The sequence below is a fragment of the Nesoenas mayeri genome (assembly GCF_963082525.1).
Source record: "Nesoenas mayeri genome assembly, chromosome: 1".
In the NCBI taxonomy this organism is placed as follows: domain Eukaryota; kingdom Metazoa; phylum Chordata; class Aves; order Columbiformes; family Columbidae; genus Nesoenas; species Nesoenas mayeri.
Window position 1 is genome coordinate 38,387,201 of NC_137541.1, and position 19,030 is coordinate 38,406,230.

Below are 19,030 nucleotides of genomic sequence, written 5' to 3' on the forward strand. Positions count from 1 at the left end.
GTCTCTCCTGGTCAACTTCAGAATCCACAAACTAAAAAAGTCATCATTTCTTGACAAATAGGTTCATGAAATCCCAGTAAGAAAATGTGCAGCAGCTGTGGTTTGGTTCTTAAAGAAGAAAAAATACTGTTTTGATGTAAACATAGAAGAAATCGGAGAATTGTGAAGAATAAGGCAAGAAAGAGAAAGGCCTTGTTGTTGTTGCTTTTTTTTTCCTGAACTAAAGGTTTACACAGTCTTCCTGGAAGCATCAGTACAATGTTAAATGCTGAGGGAAAGGTGAGGCCTACAGTGAGAGTGCTTCATGTTGACACTGATCAATATTCTGTAATATCAGATTTTTTTCCAGTGTAAAGGACACAGATAGGAATGGAGAAGAGGATCTTGTGCAGCCTCATCTATTCAGTATTATCTTTTAAATCCACAATCCAGCCCAAACATGAGATTTTGCTGCTTGGTCCTCAGCAGTCACAGAGGTATCACTGAGGCATCCTGTACAGGGACAGACTTGCTCTCCTGGGCCTGGTGGTACTGATGCAGGTAACCCTTCTACAAGTCAGCTATATACATTTTTGTCTTCTTTAAGACATCACTGGCTCATCTTCTGTCAGATAGTTTAGGGTATCATGGGAGTAATATTGAACTTTTAATTTTTCTGATGTTCTATAATAAATCAGAGTTAAAAGAGACTCTTGAAGGAACATAGTGCTATAACTAGGTTATGGCTGGACTCAATGATCTTGAGGGTCTCTTCCAACTGAAACAATTCTATGATTCTATACTAAACAAAACAAGAGAAATGATTCATTTCTGGGATAGGTTATTTAGTCCCTGTAACTTTTCAGAGGAACAAAGCAAGAGAAGCATGTATTCCAATACCTATTCAGGAGCACAGTGAGTAGGCAATCTTAGAAAATTCAAAATCTCCAGGTCCCACTGATGTCAGTAACAGGCTACTGATTTTAATGTGAAAAGGGTTTCTTGCTGTAGTCCCACATAGGGAACTATCCCATGAGATCTATGTGTACTTTAGAGACTGTTTCAGAGAAAGCCAGCTGGCACATTGTGTCCAGAGAGCCATCATATGAATTCCTAGGATTTGGGTTTACATTACCATTGTAATTGTTTAGGATCCCCAGTGTGAATTCCTATAGAGGAAGTAGGTTAAACACATCACATTAAGCCAGTCAGGTGCTAGACTGGAGCATTATGGTGATGCACAGAAGAGTGTACCACAGGTAGGAATCATAGAGTGGTGATATTCTCCGCCTTGGGAACAGAGGCCTGTTTTAAAAAGAAATAAAACACACATGTCTATTCAGGCTTCTAACTCCATGTTCAGACATTGAATAACTGTCCTGATTTTCAGTTGTGCTGAGCAGTCAGTATCTCACATTGATTTTGCAGAGAGGTAGAGGCTCCAAATACCTCTGAAAATCTGGATGCGTGCCTTGATGTCATCCTAGCAGATTAACTTTGACCTCATATAAAACAAAAATTATTACTAGAAATTAAATCAGAAATCCCAGCACCAAATGTTGGGCTCATCGGGATTTGCCACTTTCAGTCCTTCGCTGCAGTGACTGACCACGTGTGAAAATTTCTGGGAACGGTATGAAAGCAGCATTTTCTCATACAGTGGCAAATCATGGGAAGTGAGGAGTCTATCACAGAGCAATGCAATTCCCAGCAGCACACTTGCCTCATCCAGCTCCACCAGACCAGGCTCAGGGCCTTGATGATGCCTCTCCTCTGGCTGTGTGGGTCTCCTTGGCAGCACAGACCCCAGCAGAGGTTGGCCAAAAGCTCTGGCCCATCTTCCAAGGGTGTGGGGTATGGTTCTCCTTTGTGGTCTCTAATTTGTTTGTTCTGGTTTTTTTTTTGCTTTGACACAGTGAGCAAGTATGGTAGGGGGCACAAGGAAGTGTAGCTCAGCCGTGCTCCCCGCTCCATATCAGGGAGACAGGACCATGCACAGGAGGAGACAGCTCAGAGGCAGTTCAAGGGAATTTCAGGCTGGTTATTCTCTGGGTTAAGGGGGTGGCTGGGAGATGAGCAGTCCCCTGCACAGAGCTGGTCCTCCTCCCATGCTTATCACTACTGCATCATTTCACAGGACACTTTTCTAGGTTGTTTGCATCTTTTCAATAAAACTGTTCAGTTGTCATCTTTCTAGTAGCCAGTCTGAAGTCACAAACCACTTCTCTGTTTCACAGACAACTGGGACTCTGCAACTGACCTATATTAGTTATAAGCTTCATTTGTTCTGGCCTGTGCTCCTCTCTCTTCTCCCACATGGAGCACATGCACTGCTCCTCCCCCTCAAACAAACACCTTTACACATCCAAGGACATTGTAAAAATAAAATGATCACAACCTGGCCCTCCGGGAACCTTGGTTTTACAGTTTGTCCCACTCTGATGCCAATAGAATTCACAACCCAGTTCAAGAAAGACAGACAGTGAATGAGAAAAAGCAGGCAGACAGGCACAGACAGAAAGATATGGAGGAAACAGGAAGAGATAAAAAGGAGCAGAAGAGAAGAAACAGGGCAACCAGAAGAAATAAGCTGCAACAAGGGAAGACATTTAAACTAGGAGTCTAGGACACAACAGAAAAAGGGGGATGGAGGTACAGGGAAGAGAAAAAATTTAAAATGATAGAAAGTTGAAGCAGGAGATAAAGAAGGAGACAAAAACAAGACAGAGGAAAGGACAGAAGGAAAATAATTGGCCAAAGGGAGGGGAGAGGAAGTCAAGTCAGGCAGTAAAGCAAGGTGGTGTCTGTAGCATGAAGTAGAAGAATTAAGAAGGTGCCTGTGAATTTGGACACTGCTTTTTCACATCTCCTTTTCCATTCAGAGGAAAAGAGCAAGAGGAGGGAGAAGAAAAGGATAAATAAATGCCTGAGCTGCCATGTTAAACAGCTCCTAGCAGTCAAGCAGGTACACTGGAAACAGGCAGTCCACAAGTTGCAGATGCTCAGGTATGTATTGCAGTTCAGCACACAGGAAACAATCTGCACAGCACAGTGGCATTTACACTCCCAGCCCCACTGGGTCTCTCTGTGCACTGGCAGTGAGCTCTGCATACACAAAAATGCTTCTGTTTAGTGATGCAGAACTGTGCTCTGATCTCTGCCCTGCATCCTCTGTCAGGTCTCAGTAAGAAAACCTCAGCCCCAAACACAAGTGCTGTTAGCCTCCCTTCTCAAATGAATCATCTTCCTCCCCACTACCTGGTTCCAGTTCTTGTTTGCACTCCGAGAGCTGCCTTGCCTTCCCATGCCCCTCTTTTCCCCACGGTTCACCTCTAGCCTTGCTCTTTTGTTCCTCTGCTTTATCTCTCTCCTCTTTCTTTATGGTGCTTCTTCCTCACTGTCATTCACTCAGCTCTCTCTTACACAGGCCCCTATAAGCACGCACATAGACACCACCACACACACATTTTATCTCCATCTCTGTAGTTATCCACTTGCCTATTACTGTAGTACCTAGCTGACACACATCTCTCTCCCACAGATAATCCATCTATTTCCACCCCACACCTGCCTGACTCTCCTTCCTTCACAGCCTTTCTCCCGCTGTCCCTCAGTCAATCCATTTCTTTGTTTCCCCCTGCCCAGTTCTTGTCCTTCCCTCTCTACAAGCCATTCCTCTTTCCTTCTCCCCCACTCTGCCCATCTGTCTGTCTGTCCTTCCTTCCCACAGTTCTCACGCACGCACCCCAGCCCATCTCTCTCCCCTTCTTGCCCTCCTTCCCATATTTCGTCTCTTTGTGTCTCCTACACAACCCGGCTCACGTTTGCTCTCTCCCATACTGAGAGGAGGCGGCGGCAAAGAATTTGCTGCTGACCGCTGCATCGCTAGGAGGCAAACACATGGCCGGCCTTGTGCAGGCCAGTTTCTGCCTGAGTGCCCCAAGTCACATATCCCCAGCATCATCTCTGGCACTGGGAAAACAGATGGTAGAATAAATGAGCACAGTCTGATAAAAAGGAGGAAAGGGTGCCTGCCTCGTCTGCCTCTCACCCGCGCAGAGACACACATCCAACATGGGCACAGGTCTCCCGCTCCTGTACCAGTCCAGTTTCGCAGCAGAACTGGTCCACTGAACAAGGCACAAGGCTCTACCCCAGTACCAGATAGAGAAGAGAGAGGTAGGAGAGTGTGGTAGTGGATAGAAAGACCAGTGAGTTTTTTTTTTCTAACTGCAGCTTATAACACCAGAAAGAAAAGTACATGGAAGGATCTAAACAGTCTTAAAATAATGGAAAGGGCTGTTAGCATGAGAGGTGTGGCAGAATTTCGGGGACGCATAGTTATAAGACCTTCATGTGCAGGGAGAGTTAGAAGGAAAAAGGCAAGAGGCATGGACAGTGTAGAGGAACCAAATATCAAAATGGTTGTGGACCAAAATGGCATCTAGTGATCAGGTCTGTCTTGGTGAAGAGGGAAAGCCACCTTATTGGCACTCTTAGCTGGGAAGGCCATAAAGAACAATGATTTAGTCTATTTAAGGAAAATATCCCCAGGTCTCAATAGGTCCAGAAAGCAGAGAGGACAGACTCTGCATTATTCTGTTTTTGCTCCCACCAGAAATATCTTCCTGCCCTTACCCAGTTTCACCATGTTGTCCAAGAACGTTCCTTTACCTCCTCTACTACCTCCCCAGACATCTGCACTCAGAGACTTGCAGCATCCTTTCCTCTGCATTTACCTCAGTTACAAGAAACCCACACTTGTTATCTGTTTCCAAACCCAGCGGCATTCCTTCCTCATCTAACATTTCCACATTCATTGCAGCCTGATCTCTTGCTGCTGACAATAACACTGAAAAGCATTATCTTAACCCTGTAAGACATCTTTCCTAGATACTCTCTTCTGCTGTCCTTACAAGCTGATTTTATTCCTGATGCTTCAACTGCAACCTGAATTTCAAAAGTTCTGGTTTCACAGTCCCCAAACTGAAGCCACACAACATTACAAAAGCAAAGTCCTAGAAATAGCACACGATGGCCACACAAAATTGTTAGATTAAGAGAAAAGTGATGCTTCATAGGATTCAAAATAAATTAGCAAAAGCAGAGAAGGGAAACCAACACAGAAAAGAGATTCCTCCCATGCAGAGCTGAAGATGGTTTTTTATTGTAGGTAATTTTATTCATGAACAGAGTGTTTTCTATCTGCTTTACACTGGCATCACATACATTGCATTTTTCTATTTTTTGTGGTTGAATATTGATATTCTGGGAAGGTCTTCTGCTGTATGAACCTATCACAAAACTTTTGTTGTGAAATGTCAATGCAAAAATTGTAGTGGGCACTTCCGCTTGGTTGAGTGAGGTGCAGGTTCTCTTTCCATTCCCTGAATGGATGAACATGATGTATTCAGGATGTTGCAGCACAATTAGGCATAAGTTTATGTGTTGTTACCTGCCTCCTTGCATATTGAGCCTAAACTGATGGTTAGCATTGACCTTACTCATAATGGCTCTGAATTCTCCAAACTTATCTTGGCCCTGAAAATCTCTGTTATTTACTACCACCTGCCGTGTCATCCAGCTTTATCCACTATATCCTCATTTTCCCCTCAACGGCTCATGCAAAAATTACTTTTCCTCCCACTTTACTTCCATACACCATTCTACAACCCAGGAAAAGCCTTACGTCTTCCCACTCCTAATTTCCACCCTCCCACTCTGCCTCAACAAATCCTTTGGGGTCTTCATGAAGGGATATAGAGCCTACTATTTCCAACATATTTCTATTCCCCTCCCCTCCTGCATTTCCCCTGTTTGGGATACAGCAGCAGATCATTTCTGCCTTTATACCTTTCAGAGAATCATTCTGCTCACAGTCCCTCACTTGAAACCCTCATATTGTGTATTTTTCCAGTACTCATGCAGAAAGATTAAAGGCTCCACATTTCTCCAAGAGATGCATATCTGGCTGGAGGGAAACTCATCAAACTGACCCCATCCTTGACCCCAGCTTGACATGTAGGGTCTGTCACATTTCCTTTTTAAACATTGCCAGATTTGGATTTGATCTCAGAGATCAGGAAAGAGAGCAGTTCCAGGCTTCTCTTGACAAACAGCTCTAGGGGAGGAAACATGTGAAGCTGTGACAGAAGAACAAGAGAAAGCCCCCCCAAGGAGTAAAAACAAACAAACAAACAAAAACAAACAAAAAAACCCCAAACCAAAACAGCACCACCACACAGAGCTCCAAATCAGAATGAGAACAGCCAGTGTCTGTTAAAGTTACATTGCAGTAAGCTTTGAAGAGACAAGATGAAGGCTGCCAGGTCTCAGCTGAGGGTCTCCTGCCAGGAAATTACACTCCAGACTGAGCAACATCCCCATCTCTCAGGCGGCTTCGACAGCGAGTCACAATACCTGAAGAGCCCTGAAAAGACTAGAGAGCGAGTAGCTTTTTTCTTTCTCCCTCCCTGAAGCATTGTTGTTCCAGGTCAACAGAGCCAAGGGCAACTGGCACAGAAGACATCATTCTCAAGGCAAGATGACAGCAGGAGGAGGAAATAGGATGCGAGAAGCAGAGAGATGATGTGCCCTTAGGCTAAGAGAGATGTTGCAGGGTCTAACATGGCCCTCGGAAGAGCTCCTGCTCAGCTTCCACCTCCACTGCAGAAGGTCCTGGATGTTCCTTAGCCCCAGCTTCCATGGACTAGCATGGGAGAAGAGACCAACCCCCTCCATGCTACAACCTCCTTTCAGGTAGTTGTAGACAGCAATAAGGTCTCCCCTCAGCCTCCTTTTCTACAGTCTGAACAGCCTCAGTTCCCTCAGCTGCTCTTCATCAGACTTGTGCTCCAGGCCCCTCACCAGCTTTGTTGCCCTCCTCTGAACTCTCTCCAGCATCTCAGTGTCTTTCTTGTAGTGAGAGGCCCAAAACTGAACACAGGGTTTGAGGTGCTGCCTCACCAGTGCTGAGTACAGGGGGAAAATATACAAGCAGATGAGACAACAACTGCAAGCATTTGGCAGCTGAACATCATAGAGACACTAATTATTAAAAGCAGAGCACAGTCTTGAGCGGGGTATGGACCCCCACAGATCTGTATAAGCACCAGCAGAAAGCAGTTGCTGCCTACAGAACAGAAATGCAGTGTTTTCCCTGCTGTCAGCACCTGCGTCAGCCTCCTGTTTCTCCTGAGATACAGCTCTTAATTGGGATAGATTGTACATCTTCTGCTGTAGCCCAGCCCAGCTCCCAGTTTAATTGCTAGTTTATGACTTAGCCTGTTTTGTGCTTTCCACGCTACTTCTTTCCCCACTTAATCTAATAGAATTATAGAAAGTATTGCTGAGAGGACCTCAGGAGGCCACACGGTTTATCCTTCTGCCCCAAGGCAGTATTTCATTTTCAACAACATCATGTGTCTTTTGCTATCAGGTCAGATCGGTCCAAGATGCATAGTGGGTAAAGAAACGAAGCTTACCCAGGGGAGTCAATTGGCATAAAAGACTAAATCCAGCCCTTTAAGTCACTGAAGTTGTATCAGAAATAATCCTGGTCCAAATGGTGTCATTTATCAGATCAGTTTTCTGAAATATGTCCTTTCTTAAGTTTTAAGTCTCTAAAATGAACAAATCTCTAGAAAAAACAAACAAACAAACAGTTTTGACAGCCCCATTTCAGTATATTTGATGCTTTATTATGAACAGCAGTGACCATTCCATTGTTAAAGCTGAACAGATCTTATCAGAGTACGATCAGCTTTGAAACTCCTATTAACTCCCACAATAAAACCTGATCTTGCTGGAATTTTACATCCTGCTTTTCACTCCATAGTAGAATGTGTCTGGCAAGACAAAACCAAACCATTAAAGCTTCTTTAATATGACAACTTTACACAAACGAATTTCCAGTAAAATTACAGAATGTCAGTCAGCTTCTTAAGGTTCTTTCTTCCAAGACAATTTAACTAAAAATTCTACTTTTGTTTTCTTTTGTCTATTAATCTTTGTAATAAGAAATGTCTTGCAGCCTTGGGAACAGATAATGCAGAAATTAGGATAAAAAAAAAATCAGCTGGTGATGTATCAAGCTAAGTAAAGCAGGACACAAGTATAACAGGGATTCTGCACAGCAGAACCATGAGGACCAAAGGAAAGGTAAGAAGGAGGGCCTCCAAGGAAGAAAAAATGGGTTTTGTCTAATCAAACCAGAAAGCAGGAAAAAGAAGCACTATGTATCTCTTAAAAACAGTTAAAGGCCTCTTTGTTTCCTCCTTTTTCTTTTGAAATTTCAGTTCTGGTTGACCTAGGTCTCTTCTGGGTTGTAAACATCCATGCTGAGAACCTGCAGCACTGCACAGCTGGACAAAACAGGGAAGCTGTAAGAAGACAAGCAGCTTCCTGGTCAGCAGACAGGCTTTCTGCCTTCCTCCCACTGCTCTCCACAGTGTCTGTAATCCAGAGTGATGCTAAGGCTCTGAGCAGCAAATGTGCATCCTCACCCTATAGATGTGACCACAACAGTACTAAACACTGTTAAGAGAAACTTAATGGCTACAGACCCTTGCTCCCCCTGCTTGTCCAGGTCACCCACTCACTACCCTAAACTCCTTCACACAGACACAGAACTACTTTCCACAGCCTACGTGTATCTGGCTCCCAGGTTCTCTACCCGCTCTTCACTACTAGCCTCTACAACCAAGGTCACAAATAGGTTAGGAAAATAGCAATGAGCATGACCTGCATCATGCTGGTATTATATAGCACATTAGCCAGGAAGAACAGTCTCTTGTGCTTTTAAAATGCATTTGGAAGGACTGAGGTGGTTATTGTCAAACATACCATTTTGAAGGACATTAAATTGTGTCTACATTAGTGCTTGAAATAGTCCTGTAAAAAGCAAGTTGGGCAACATGCTTCAGACACAACCCCTTTTCTAATTCTAGTCATGGCATGTGAGAAGAGGGAAAGGGGCAGTGGGTGAATCCCTACTGCTAGCTAATTAGATCACACATTCCCTCTCTCAGGCAATATATCTTTCCCTGCATGGGATGCATTTTTCTTCACTAACCTCTCAAAAGCAGCTTCCCTATAAATCACAAATCACCACTGCAAGCATTCCCTTAATGAGATCCTCCAGCTTTTGCATTCATTTAATAAAACAGTGTTCACCAATCTTCATCTTAGTGGTGTATTTAGACTGTTCATTTGAAGTTATAGGAGGTCCTTCTGGTGCGGAGATTGACCTCGCTGGTTAGAGACTGCATAGGATTCACTTTATCACCTATTCCCAAGGCGTTCGTCCCCTCTATATACCACGTCACAGGTGGCATACACACTTGGCATGCTATTTTTCAATATGAAAAAATATCTGTCTTGTGTTGTAATCATATCATCAATAGAACCAGGGGCAAAATGATCTACCAAATCAAAACAAAACTTTAGTTCTTTAATTAGACCAGCATAGCATCCAAAATAACTTGTATTCTTAATAGTTGGACGTACTAGCACCTGCAGGCAAGACTCTACTAAGCCCGTGTAAATCAACAGACATCCACCCAGAATTAACAAGAGAACCCATGTAAAATAAAAATGCCAGTAACAGTAATCCAATCCAAAAAGCAGTGAGTTTCCTCATTACCCTAATGCCATGGAGGAGCCCTTCCTTCTTTGGAGGAAGCAAGAGTTTTCCCAGCTGTTTCTGGCATTTTTTTAGGTGGCTTCCAGCAAAAGAACCTATTCATTTTCTTTTCTTGTGGGCTGAGTTTCTACTTAACCTCTTTAGCTGGTATTCATGCTCCCTAGCTAATTCCCGGCATCAACGCTGCTCCCAGTGAAATGAGCCCAGCTGCTTCTTTAGATTCTCGAAGTGCTTCATAAACTCAACTACAACATCTGCAGCCATATTTCTTATTTTCAATCCAATGTACTTTTCCTAGCATTGGGCATAAAAATGGTTATAAAATGCACATTTAAAAGTCTTGAAAGAGATTCCTGAAAATCCTGCCTGAAAATTCACTCAGTGGTTACTCCCTACAAAATCCAGTTTCCCTTGCCCAAGGGGGGGTAATGTAATCTGGGAGAAGAAGATGGTTACAGTTTTGAACTCCTTGGTGTTAGGCTCAGTTACAAGGCAGTACCTTACCATGGATGCTTTCACATACTGCATTAGCAGACTCTCACACATGCAACATCAGCACTCCACACATAAGAGCAGTTTTCTCTAGGCTTTTACCCTTTCTGAACTTAGCCAGGTTGGCTTTCATTTCCTGAGTCCTGTTTCCACTAGTGACATCAGAATCATGGTCTTTAATCTGAAATCAAAGGACAAGCAGGGAAAGTTTAACAACAAAGAGGACTCTGATTCTAGTGAAGGATTGAGAACTGAACTTGGTATTGCCAAGTTCAGCTGACAAAAAGAAAAATGACACAAAACCACATAAAATGACAAAGACATTAAGAAAATATAATTTCTTTAAAATTTTGGACTCAGAATAAAACAGGTATTCTTGCCACCTGACCACATTTTGCAGATAAGCCAATTTGGATGTGCCTGTAGGAAATCCTGCTCACTTCAAGAGGTAGCTTCAGAAATCTTGTGACCTGGGACCAGCAGAGGGCACTGCATTACCAAGTGACAATAGCACAGATGCCAGCCAGATCGTTTCTACTAGGCAGTGAAAGCGAACCATGTCGAATAAAAGAACCAGATTCAAGAAGTCAGAAACACATATTAGTCATCAACATATCAGTCCTATGATTGATAAGATTAATGCTGTTAAAAAAGGCCTCAAACTCCGGCGCTCCTAGAAACACACCTAAAGTGAGCTCTGTCCGCGCACATCTCAGTCTTTATGTGTTGGTTTTAAGGCACAGGTCCCCTACTGAAAATGCTTTTCAAGTGGCAGGGACACACCAGTCCCGCCCTGCAATATAGGCATCAAGGCTGAGTTGCTTAAGTTGAAAAACATCCTGTCAGTTTCCTCTCTCCTCCAAACCTCTAAATCCTCGCTTGTAGCAGCAGGAAGTCTGTTCAGACAAGAGACAAGACAATATCAAAGCAAAGAGCTGGCAATTTCCATTCTGCCCTCCCCTTTTACTCCCCACCTCCTCCAACGCAGCAGACTTTCAGTGAGCAGAGAACCAAGTTAGAGGACATGAAAGGAATGCTGAGGTAGCAACTTCATAAGAGTGTCTTTCCACTTGCTTATTTCTAGTTTATTTTGAATTACCAGAAGATGACCATGAAGCAGCAAATAGCTCATCTTTTCTTCTCTCTGTATTCCATCCTGCAGGATTCTGGGTGCTAGAAAAAGCTTAGAGGATAAAAAAGTCATCCCAGTCACGGCCCTCAAGCTAGTGAGTGAAAAGTTTCCACTTTCTCTTTGTACAGTTGGTGGAATGACTTTGCCAGGATGTGGAAAGGTGCCTCAAAATTTTTCATCTCCTTCTGTAAAGAAATAAGAAAATTCTGAACGACAGATGGAATAAGCATTTGACTGTTTCTGCTCAAACTGCTTCACAAAAGACATTGAAACTGAGGGTGAGTTAGATGACATACAAGTGGAAGAAAGCCCCCAATTATCTTTCTTTACCTGAAAGAGAAGATAATTTTACACACGCGCACTTCCACAGATGGTGAAAGGTGCAGATACTCACCACTGACATCTCACAGTATGCCAGGCCATGTTTCTCAGCCCACTGCTCTGCTTGTTTCTGCTCCACAACTCGACGACCAATCAGGTCTGTTTTATTCCCCACTAAGACACCTACAGAAAAAAATAACAAACAAAACACAAACAAAACAAACAAACATGAAACAAAGAAAAAACAACAACCAAGAAATGCTGACTTGTTAGCAATAAATGCTGAAAAAGTTGGAGGTGTGGAGAACAGTCTACAACTACCTAGAAAAGTTTCCACAGAGAAAATATATTTATGCCTTATCTGCTTTGTGATAAAAGCAAACAAGTTGGAGGAAGTCATGCCCGCCCCTGGCTTAAAATACATATGCTATGCCACATCGCAACAGAAACAACTGTCATCATACAAAAGGGGAACAGACAAGAATCTCACCCACTTCTTACCTGGGATGTGCCATCCAACTGCTTGAGCCCTCAGCTTCTCCAACCACTTGGCACAGTTGTTGAAAGATTGCTCATTAGTGACATCATACACAAGGCACAGGACGTTGGGTTGCTCCCACTGCACAGCAAGAAAGGAACATTGTCAGCTCTAATGAAACTGATGTGGTCAACAGCCAGTCTGTAACTACAGCAAACACAGATGCTAAGACAAAAATAAAATGCCTAACATATAGGAATTGTGTGCCCTGGCTGAGGTTTCACACCTCAGCTGAGCTGACTGAATAAATAGCGAGCACTGGGAAAGGTGGTCCTGTGCTCCTTCCCCAGTCCTGTCTACACGGTCCTGCTACTTTACTTATAGCAGCTCTGACACTCATCTGATCCCTGGGTAAGCTGATTCTTCATGCTGAATCAGCGCAAAATTAATCCTCCAGTCTGAGAAGCTGGGGCAGCTTCTACAGGGATCCCTTGCAAACCAGACCTAGTGCAAGGGCAAAAGTGGAATTACCCCTTGTAAAACAATGAACTATTAGGTTGACTTAGCTGTCTTATGAAACCTCACATCAGTTAATTGATTGTACATCTCAAAATGGAGATACTGTACAGGTAAGGACACAAATGCATGAAGGAAAAAAATCAAGGGTGGTATTATGCTCAAGGACAAGAATGAGCCCGGTTGGATCAAACACATCACTATAATACAGAAAAACCCCACAGTTGGAGTAGCAGCAAAATAGATGTTTTTCTAAGAAATAAAAATCACTTTAACCAAGAGTACACAGCGGTTTTCGGTTAAACATCCCTATTTCTTTTGTAAGAAAACTGAATGACTATCTGCCTTCTTTCCTCTGGAAAGTATTTCTTCCAGTACTTTTGCAGGTTTTAGGGACATAGAACAGGATGCATTGGCAACTGAGGTAATTGCTCCCATTTACACTAAAGACAAAGTTTGCTACATCTGCCAGACTAAAGAGTTCAGATCTTCAAAGCAAAAGCACTTCTTCGGAGGAAGAGGACTGTTACATAAGGCTTACCAGTTTCTCCAGCATTTCAGAAAATAGATCTTTTCCTGCAGAGTCAAAAATGAAGAATTCCTGAAAGCAGAAGCAGAAAGAAGGCTCTTCCCATGAAAAACACAGTGTAGGGAAAGGTTTTGAAAGTAAATACTGGAACTTGTAACTCCTGCATTTTGTTCAGTACAGCAGTGCTGTGTCCCTAAGGGACAAGTTCCCCACACAAGAAGAGTCCAGTTCAGATAGTATGAGAAAACAAATATTAATAGCTATTTTTCATGTATAACCAATAAAACGGTTACCCTCCAAGACCCCAAGTCTGGTTTCCATGTCTACTGGAAACAGAATATGGGGAGTGAGACAGTAACATTCACTATTAATACAAAATTATGCATGCGGTCCACATTCCACCAGTCATTAAGGAAAATAACAGATAAGTTCCAGCTTCTGTAGTTTTAAGAAACACAAACTAAACCTGAATGCCCTAAAGGACAGAACAGAATTCGAACAAAGCTGGCAACAGCTTTGGTTTAAGATGTCACATTGGATACAAGTATGTAAAACTTACATTTTTAAAATTAAACTAACCCTGGAGTATCAGCAATTGTACATGATCAGCCTCATTTCCTTAATGCAACTTAACGGCCTTATGAACACACAGAGCGATCTTCCACCAGAATGAGACTGAAGTGAGGTTTGAGCTCTGGATGTCTCTTTCTGACCCGATTTATGTCACAGAAAAACTCACCACACTATCACTTGTCTCTGGAATTGATACAGCCTTCACCAACAGTTCTATGCCCGTTGTCTGTCAAGAAGAATCAGGAAAACAAGCATCAGAAGAGTTTTTAAGAGCCTGTCTGACTGCATACGAACGATGCATTGGATTGAAGCAATTATTGTGAATCATTACAAACCCATCAAACACAGACTGCTGGGAACCCCTCATAGCTCTGGTAACATACTCCCACCTACATGTCAAAGCCACATAGATTTGTTCTGATGGGGGGAAAAGATGGAGAAGAACCAACATCCAGAGATTTTCTTATATACAACTAAGGGTATTAGCTGGAACCTGCAGGGCTACGTTCACTATCACGCTGCTGCTCTAAAGCACGCCGTAGAACATTTTGCACCAACCATGTGATCAGCTAACATGTGGGACTGAGGTTATTTGTGCCTCTTCCACCTTTTATCTCATTCTGCTTTGTAGCTTGTTTGTTTGTTCTATTTCTATCCTTTACTTTTGGTTTCCATCTTTATCTCAATGAATAAACGTATTTTAGGGGTTTTTTTCTCCACAGTCATATTTTCCTTTTTTTTTTTTACTTTACTTATATTTACTTTTATTTTTATCCTGCTTCTGATTAGTCATCACCATTGATTTTCACACTGAAAGACTGCAAACTGTATCCTCTTCATCTGGGAACAGTTTCTGTAGATTATAATTATCTTGGGACTATGCAGCACATCTTCATGTTTGCATAGTGATAAGAGCACTGTCCACATGCACATTTAATAGTTGGAATTAAAAGCTTTCTCCTTCAGCAATGCTTTTTCATAGAGCACTCCCTAAAGGGGGAAACTCTCTAACACCACAAAAGCTTGTGAAAACATTGGTTCAGCAGGAAAATCATAAAATTAACTAAATTACTCTGCATTAAGTTTCAAAACCATCACCCACATAATGTAAAGACTTGAAGAATATTAAATGTTTTCTCTTCAGAATCTAGGATGTAAAAGAAAGAAAACCCTATGAGTCCCCACCTTGAATGCTGCAACTTAAAATCATATTATTTATTTTATTCTAGACCTTCTTAGTTTTATCATGCAATGTAGAAAAATGTTGGATAGCAATTTAAGCCTGCTTACCAGTGTGTAGTTCTTCTGAAAATGAGCCCCATCATTGCGCAACATCTGGGCTAAAGCACTCTTCCCCACAGCTGGATCTCCTGAAAAACCAAAAACATAAAAGATTTTTGTTTCATCTTACAGAATCTTGTTTTCTCTCAGTTCTTTTACTATCATATGCCATAAGACCTTGGATGCTACAACTCTGAATACAGGCAAGATAACTGTCACAACAAGCACAAAAAAATATAAAAGGCAATACACAAAGAAATTAGTATTGCCATTATGCATACTGGTGCCGACATCAGATTTCTGCTCTATGAATGACAGTAAAGAGCCCCCAAACCAGAGTGGAACTGCTGTGTGTTCTAAAATTCGTATCTACCCTATAGCCTTTACATGAGAATTAAAATTTCTGATGTATGTTGTCATATTGAGAAAACCACAACGTGATAAGGAAGACTGGGCTGCATAAAAGACTATTTTATCTCCTTATATTACTCCTTTCACCAAATTCAAATCCTTGTTATATACTGAGTTAAGGGAAAAAACCAAGTAATTTATATACTACAAAGCTGCTTAAGCTGCTAACATTCCTCGATGAACTGTTCTTGCTGACCCTGGTAAGAGAGCAACTCTTGCTGACTCAATGCTGCTGGTGGCTCATTAGTTGCATTCTGGGCAGAACAGAAGAGAATGTCACTTGGCTGGAGAGAAAGAGCCTGCTGATTCATCCCTATATGAAAGGAAAACCAAGGGGCTTTAGTTTTTGCTCTTTTAGAGCCAAGGCTTTCTGGTATGGCTTGTACAACACTTCAGGCAAACTTGGCAGCTGCGTGCTTTGGCCTGCTGTTACAAAACTTGGTAAAATCCAAAGCAGTGGCAGAGAACTGCAGAATTCACCTATGCCCCTATCATTCCATGAAAATACCACCATCCTTGCAAACAAAGACTTAATGTTCTGAAACAGCTCATCCTCTCTTCACATATGGTCTCACTAGCCTGGACAGTTCAAAGGACAGGAACCAGAAACTAAATACCTCAGTGGTTCTTGCTTTATTCTTAAAGGAACAGTCATGACAGCCAAGCCTGGGATACAAGTCTTTGACCTTATGCTTTTAAATAATAAACCCAGAAATTGGTATATTTTGATCCTATTACAGCTTCATAGGTTGTGTTTCAAAGGAAATAGGGAAAGCTATCTGCTCACATAATATTATAGAGGAGGAAGGGTGTTTTGGATAGTGACAATTGCTCCTAGATGCATTCACCAAATGTACTTCTTGTTTAAACATGTTTAGCATGCTTGCTTACTTTGAGATGAGCTGGGTTCATAATATTTAGACAGAAAAATCTGGTAAGTCAGCTTGTTTGTTCCCTGATCAGTTCAAGCTTGTGCTGAAGACTACACTCTGTTCTGAGTGGAAGCTATTCTGTATTTCAATAGACAATTAGATCTGTCTTTGTAAAATGAGACAGAGAAGCACACATTGCTCCAATCTGCACAAGCATCATCTGGTGCATATTCTTAAGTAATGTGTTGCCTTTTTTCAGTTTGACAGCCTCGGTTGTTCTTTCCCTCTTCTTATTCTTTGTCACCCTCTTAGCCCATTACTTCACTACACTTTCTCAAGATAAGTTTCCTTGCTGTTTTCACGTAGTTTGGTCTCACCTGCCAGTACCACATCCCATAGTATTTATTCTATCCCTACTTCTGTTATTCTGCCAGAACCTGTAGTATGGGTCTAAAACACCTGCTACTTCCAGCTGTCTTTCTACAATGAAAACCTTTTCATAGTGCTTTCATAGTAAGCTCAGACAACAATACCTTTTACTGCGTGTCTGTATATTACTCGAGATAACACAGGATTCACTTTCTATTGTCAAGTTAATATTCTCACTTTTGCTAATAAAAGCCCTTTTCCCCTGTTTGACCTTGGTGCAGTTCCCAACACTCTGAGCCACTATGTTCTTCATAACCATTTCCTAAGGTACACAAGAGTTCCCTGTTCCATCTCTGATGTTTTTTCTCCTATGTCATTGCATTTTCTTGTTACCTTCAAGTTGTTGTGGTTACTCACCTCTTATGTATCCTTCACTATACTTGTCTTTTCTGTAAGCAAGAAGTTATTTTGCCTGGTTTGCTCCATTAATTTATTATTTTTAATAATACATGGATATTATTGTAGCACTTAGGAGTACTATATATGGGACAGGACCTTCCTGTTGTTTGTGTTACGGACAGAATTGAAAAGGCAGCTCCAGATCCAATTAGGATTAAGCACATAACTGGGTCATTAAAAAAAAACCTAAAGTGAATTTTAAATGGTCATAGAATTGGCCTTCGGTAACACTGAACAACAAAACTTGAAAGACTTAAATAGAGGCTATGTATTAGGACCTGGAAACTTCCAAACTGGAAACGGTGTGTACATTTCAAATCCAGAAGACAGGCAAGATACTCATGCTGTCCACAGTAACTATCAACAGAGGCATCAGGGAGATCAATCCTTTTGCATACGCCAAAGATCACACCTGATTTTGTGTAAGCTGATGGTTAGCTGTTTCTGAGGCAATCATTTTAAAAAATGGCAACCATTTTATTCTGGATGAAAGAAAAGAGGTTTGTAGCAAAGAGTTAAACCTGGGAGATGTCTGCACACAAATGTTTTATGAATTCGTGCTTCTGGCTGAGGGAAAGAAAAAAAAGGTTTTCTTACTGTATTGTTAACAGTCAGCTGTACTTAACTTCAACACCTCCATAATTCATCCTGACTAAATAAACTGGTGTCTTCACCTCAGCTCTTTTTTCCAGGTTAACCTCCAGTTTGCTTGGGGAAAAAGCTGCCCCTCTGAAGTGCACATGCTTCATCCTTGTACTTGCTAAGGCCTCACTCTTCCATCACACACCCAGAATCATCCCAATTTCTGACATGAATTTTCCCTCCAGCACAGAGGGAGCTTCCCACAAGAGGCAGGACTCTGCTGTCTACCCTGCTCCTTTCGCACTTTCCCCCTCCTCAGACCACCTTTCCACCCTGTAGAAATACTCTTTTTCTTCGTTTCTTTGGGTTTATTTGGATCCTATCCTTGCATTTCAGCTGGTCCAGCTACGCCTCACGCCCGCCCTGAACGCAGCTCTTGACTCTCCGCATGTCAGGAGAGGGAGAGGGTATGGGGTAGGCAACAGCGAATAGTGGCTGCCACGGTTCCCGTCCCCTGGGTGCTGCGGTCCCCACCTCTTCGCCGTCGGTGCGAACCCCTGACAAGGGGCTGCGAGAAGCCAGGCCACCTCCCGGCGCGGCCTGCGACCATCCACCCGGGGATCCCCCCACGCTGAGGGGGCCTGGGCGTCCCAGCACCGCCCCGCTGCTGGCCTCGCCCCACCCCACGGAGCCCGCTCTCTACTGCCAGAGGGGCGGATGGGACCGGGCGGCCTGGACTCACCTGCCAGGAGGCACTTGGCAGCGAGTTTCACCATCGCCCCGGTCCCCGGGAAGGCGGCGGCGGGACAGGAGGGCCGCAGCAGAGCGCGGTGGCGGCAGCCGCTGCCCTAGCAACGGCGCGGCCCTAGCAACCGAGCGCCCCGCCTCCTTCAGGAGACGACCAACCCCCCAAGCTTGGTTGGCTGTGGGCTCTGCTCATCGATGCTACCCGGAGTTGTTATTGGTTCACTTGTCTTTTCCCGCCCACTAGACTTCCTGTCATTCAAACCCGACTCCCCGCCCCTTTTAGTATCTAAGGCGGGGCAACGCGCTCAGCGGATGGCGCCGTGGTGTTACGGAGTCAACGGAGTAGTTTCTGCCCAGCAACTAAATACGCTTGGAGAGTCTGTTTGTTATTGGGTAGAAGATAGGGGACTGTACCACGTAGCCGAAATTAACTCCCTGTGGACAGGGCAGAAAATAATAAAGCCACGGGCAAAGACCTATTACATAGGGGTGCGGCAGTACCAAGCAGAGAAAAAAAGAAGAGAGAGGGAGGGAGACAAGCCTCAATTTTCCGCTTATGCCCTTCCCACGGAATGGGATCTCCCGTGCAGAAGCGCCCGCGCCCTCACCCGCACGCCTGGCTGTGTGCTTTCCTGCGCATGCGCAG

At 43.1% G+C, this 19,030-nt stretch overlaps 1 protein-coding gene across 2 annotated transcripts; it reads right to left on the reverse strand.

Annotated features, from left to right (window-relative positions):
- Window positions 1–11,332: 11,332 nt before the first annotated feature.
- Window positions 11,333–18,413, reverse strand: IFT27 (intraflagellar transport 27; the record flags this gene model as incomplete). 2 transcript variants are annotated; one of them, XM_080357823.1, is made up of 7 exons in its annotated part: window positions 11,333–11,431; window positions 11,641–11,750; window positions 12,069–12,186; window positions 13,103–13,162; window positions 13,830–13,889; window positions 14,954–15,033; window positions 18,380–18,413. In XM_080357823.1, the coding sequence occupies 7 exons, from the start codon at window positions 18,411–18,413 to the stop codon at window positions 11,333–11,335; spliced, it is 561 nt and encodes a 186-aa protein (XP_080213949.1). The 2 variants fall into 2 exon arrangements, with proteins under 2 accessions (XP_080213949.1, XP_080213948.1); XM_080357822.1 differs by having other exon boundaries at window positions 13,103–13,201.
- Between the last annotated feature and the right edge of the window lie 617 nt (window positions 18,414–19,030).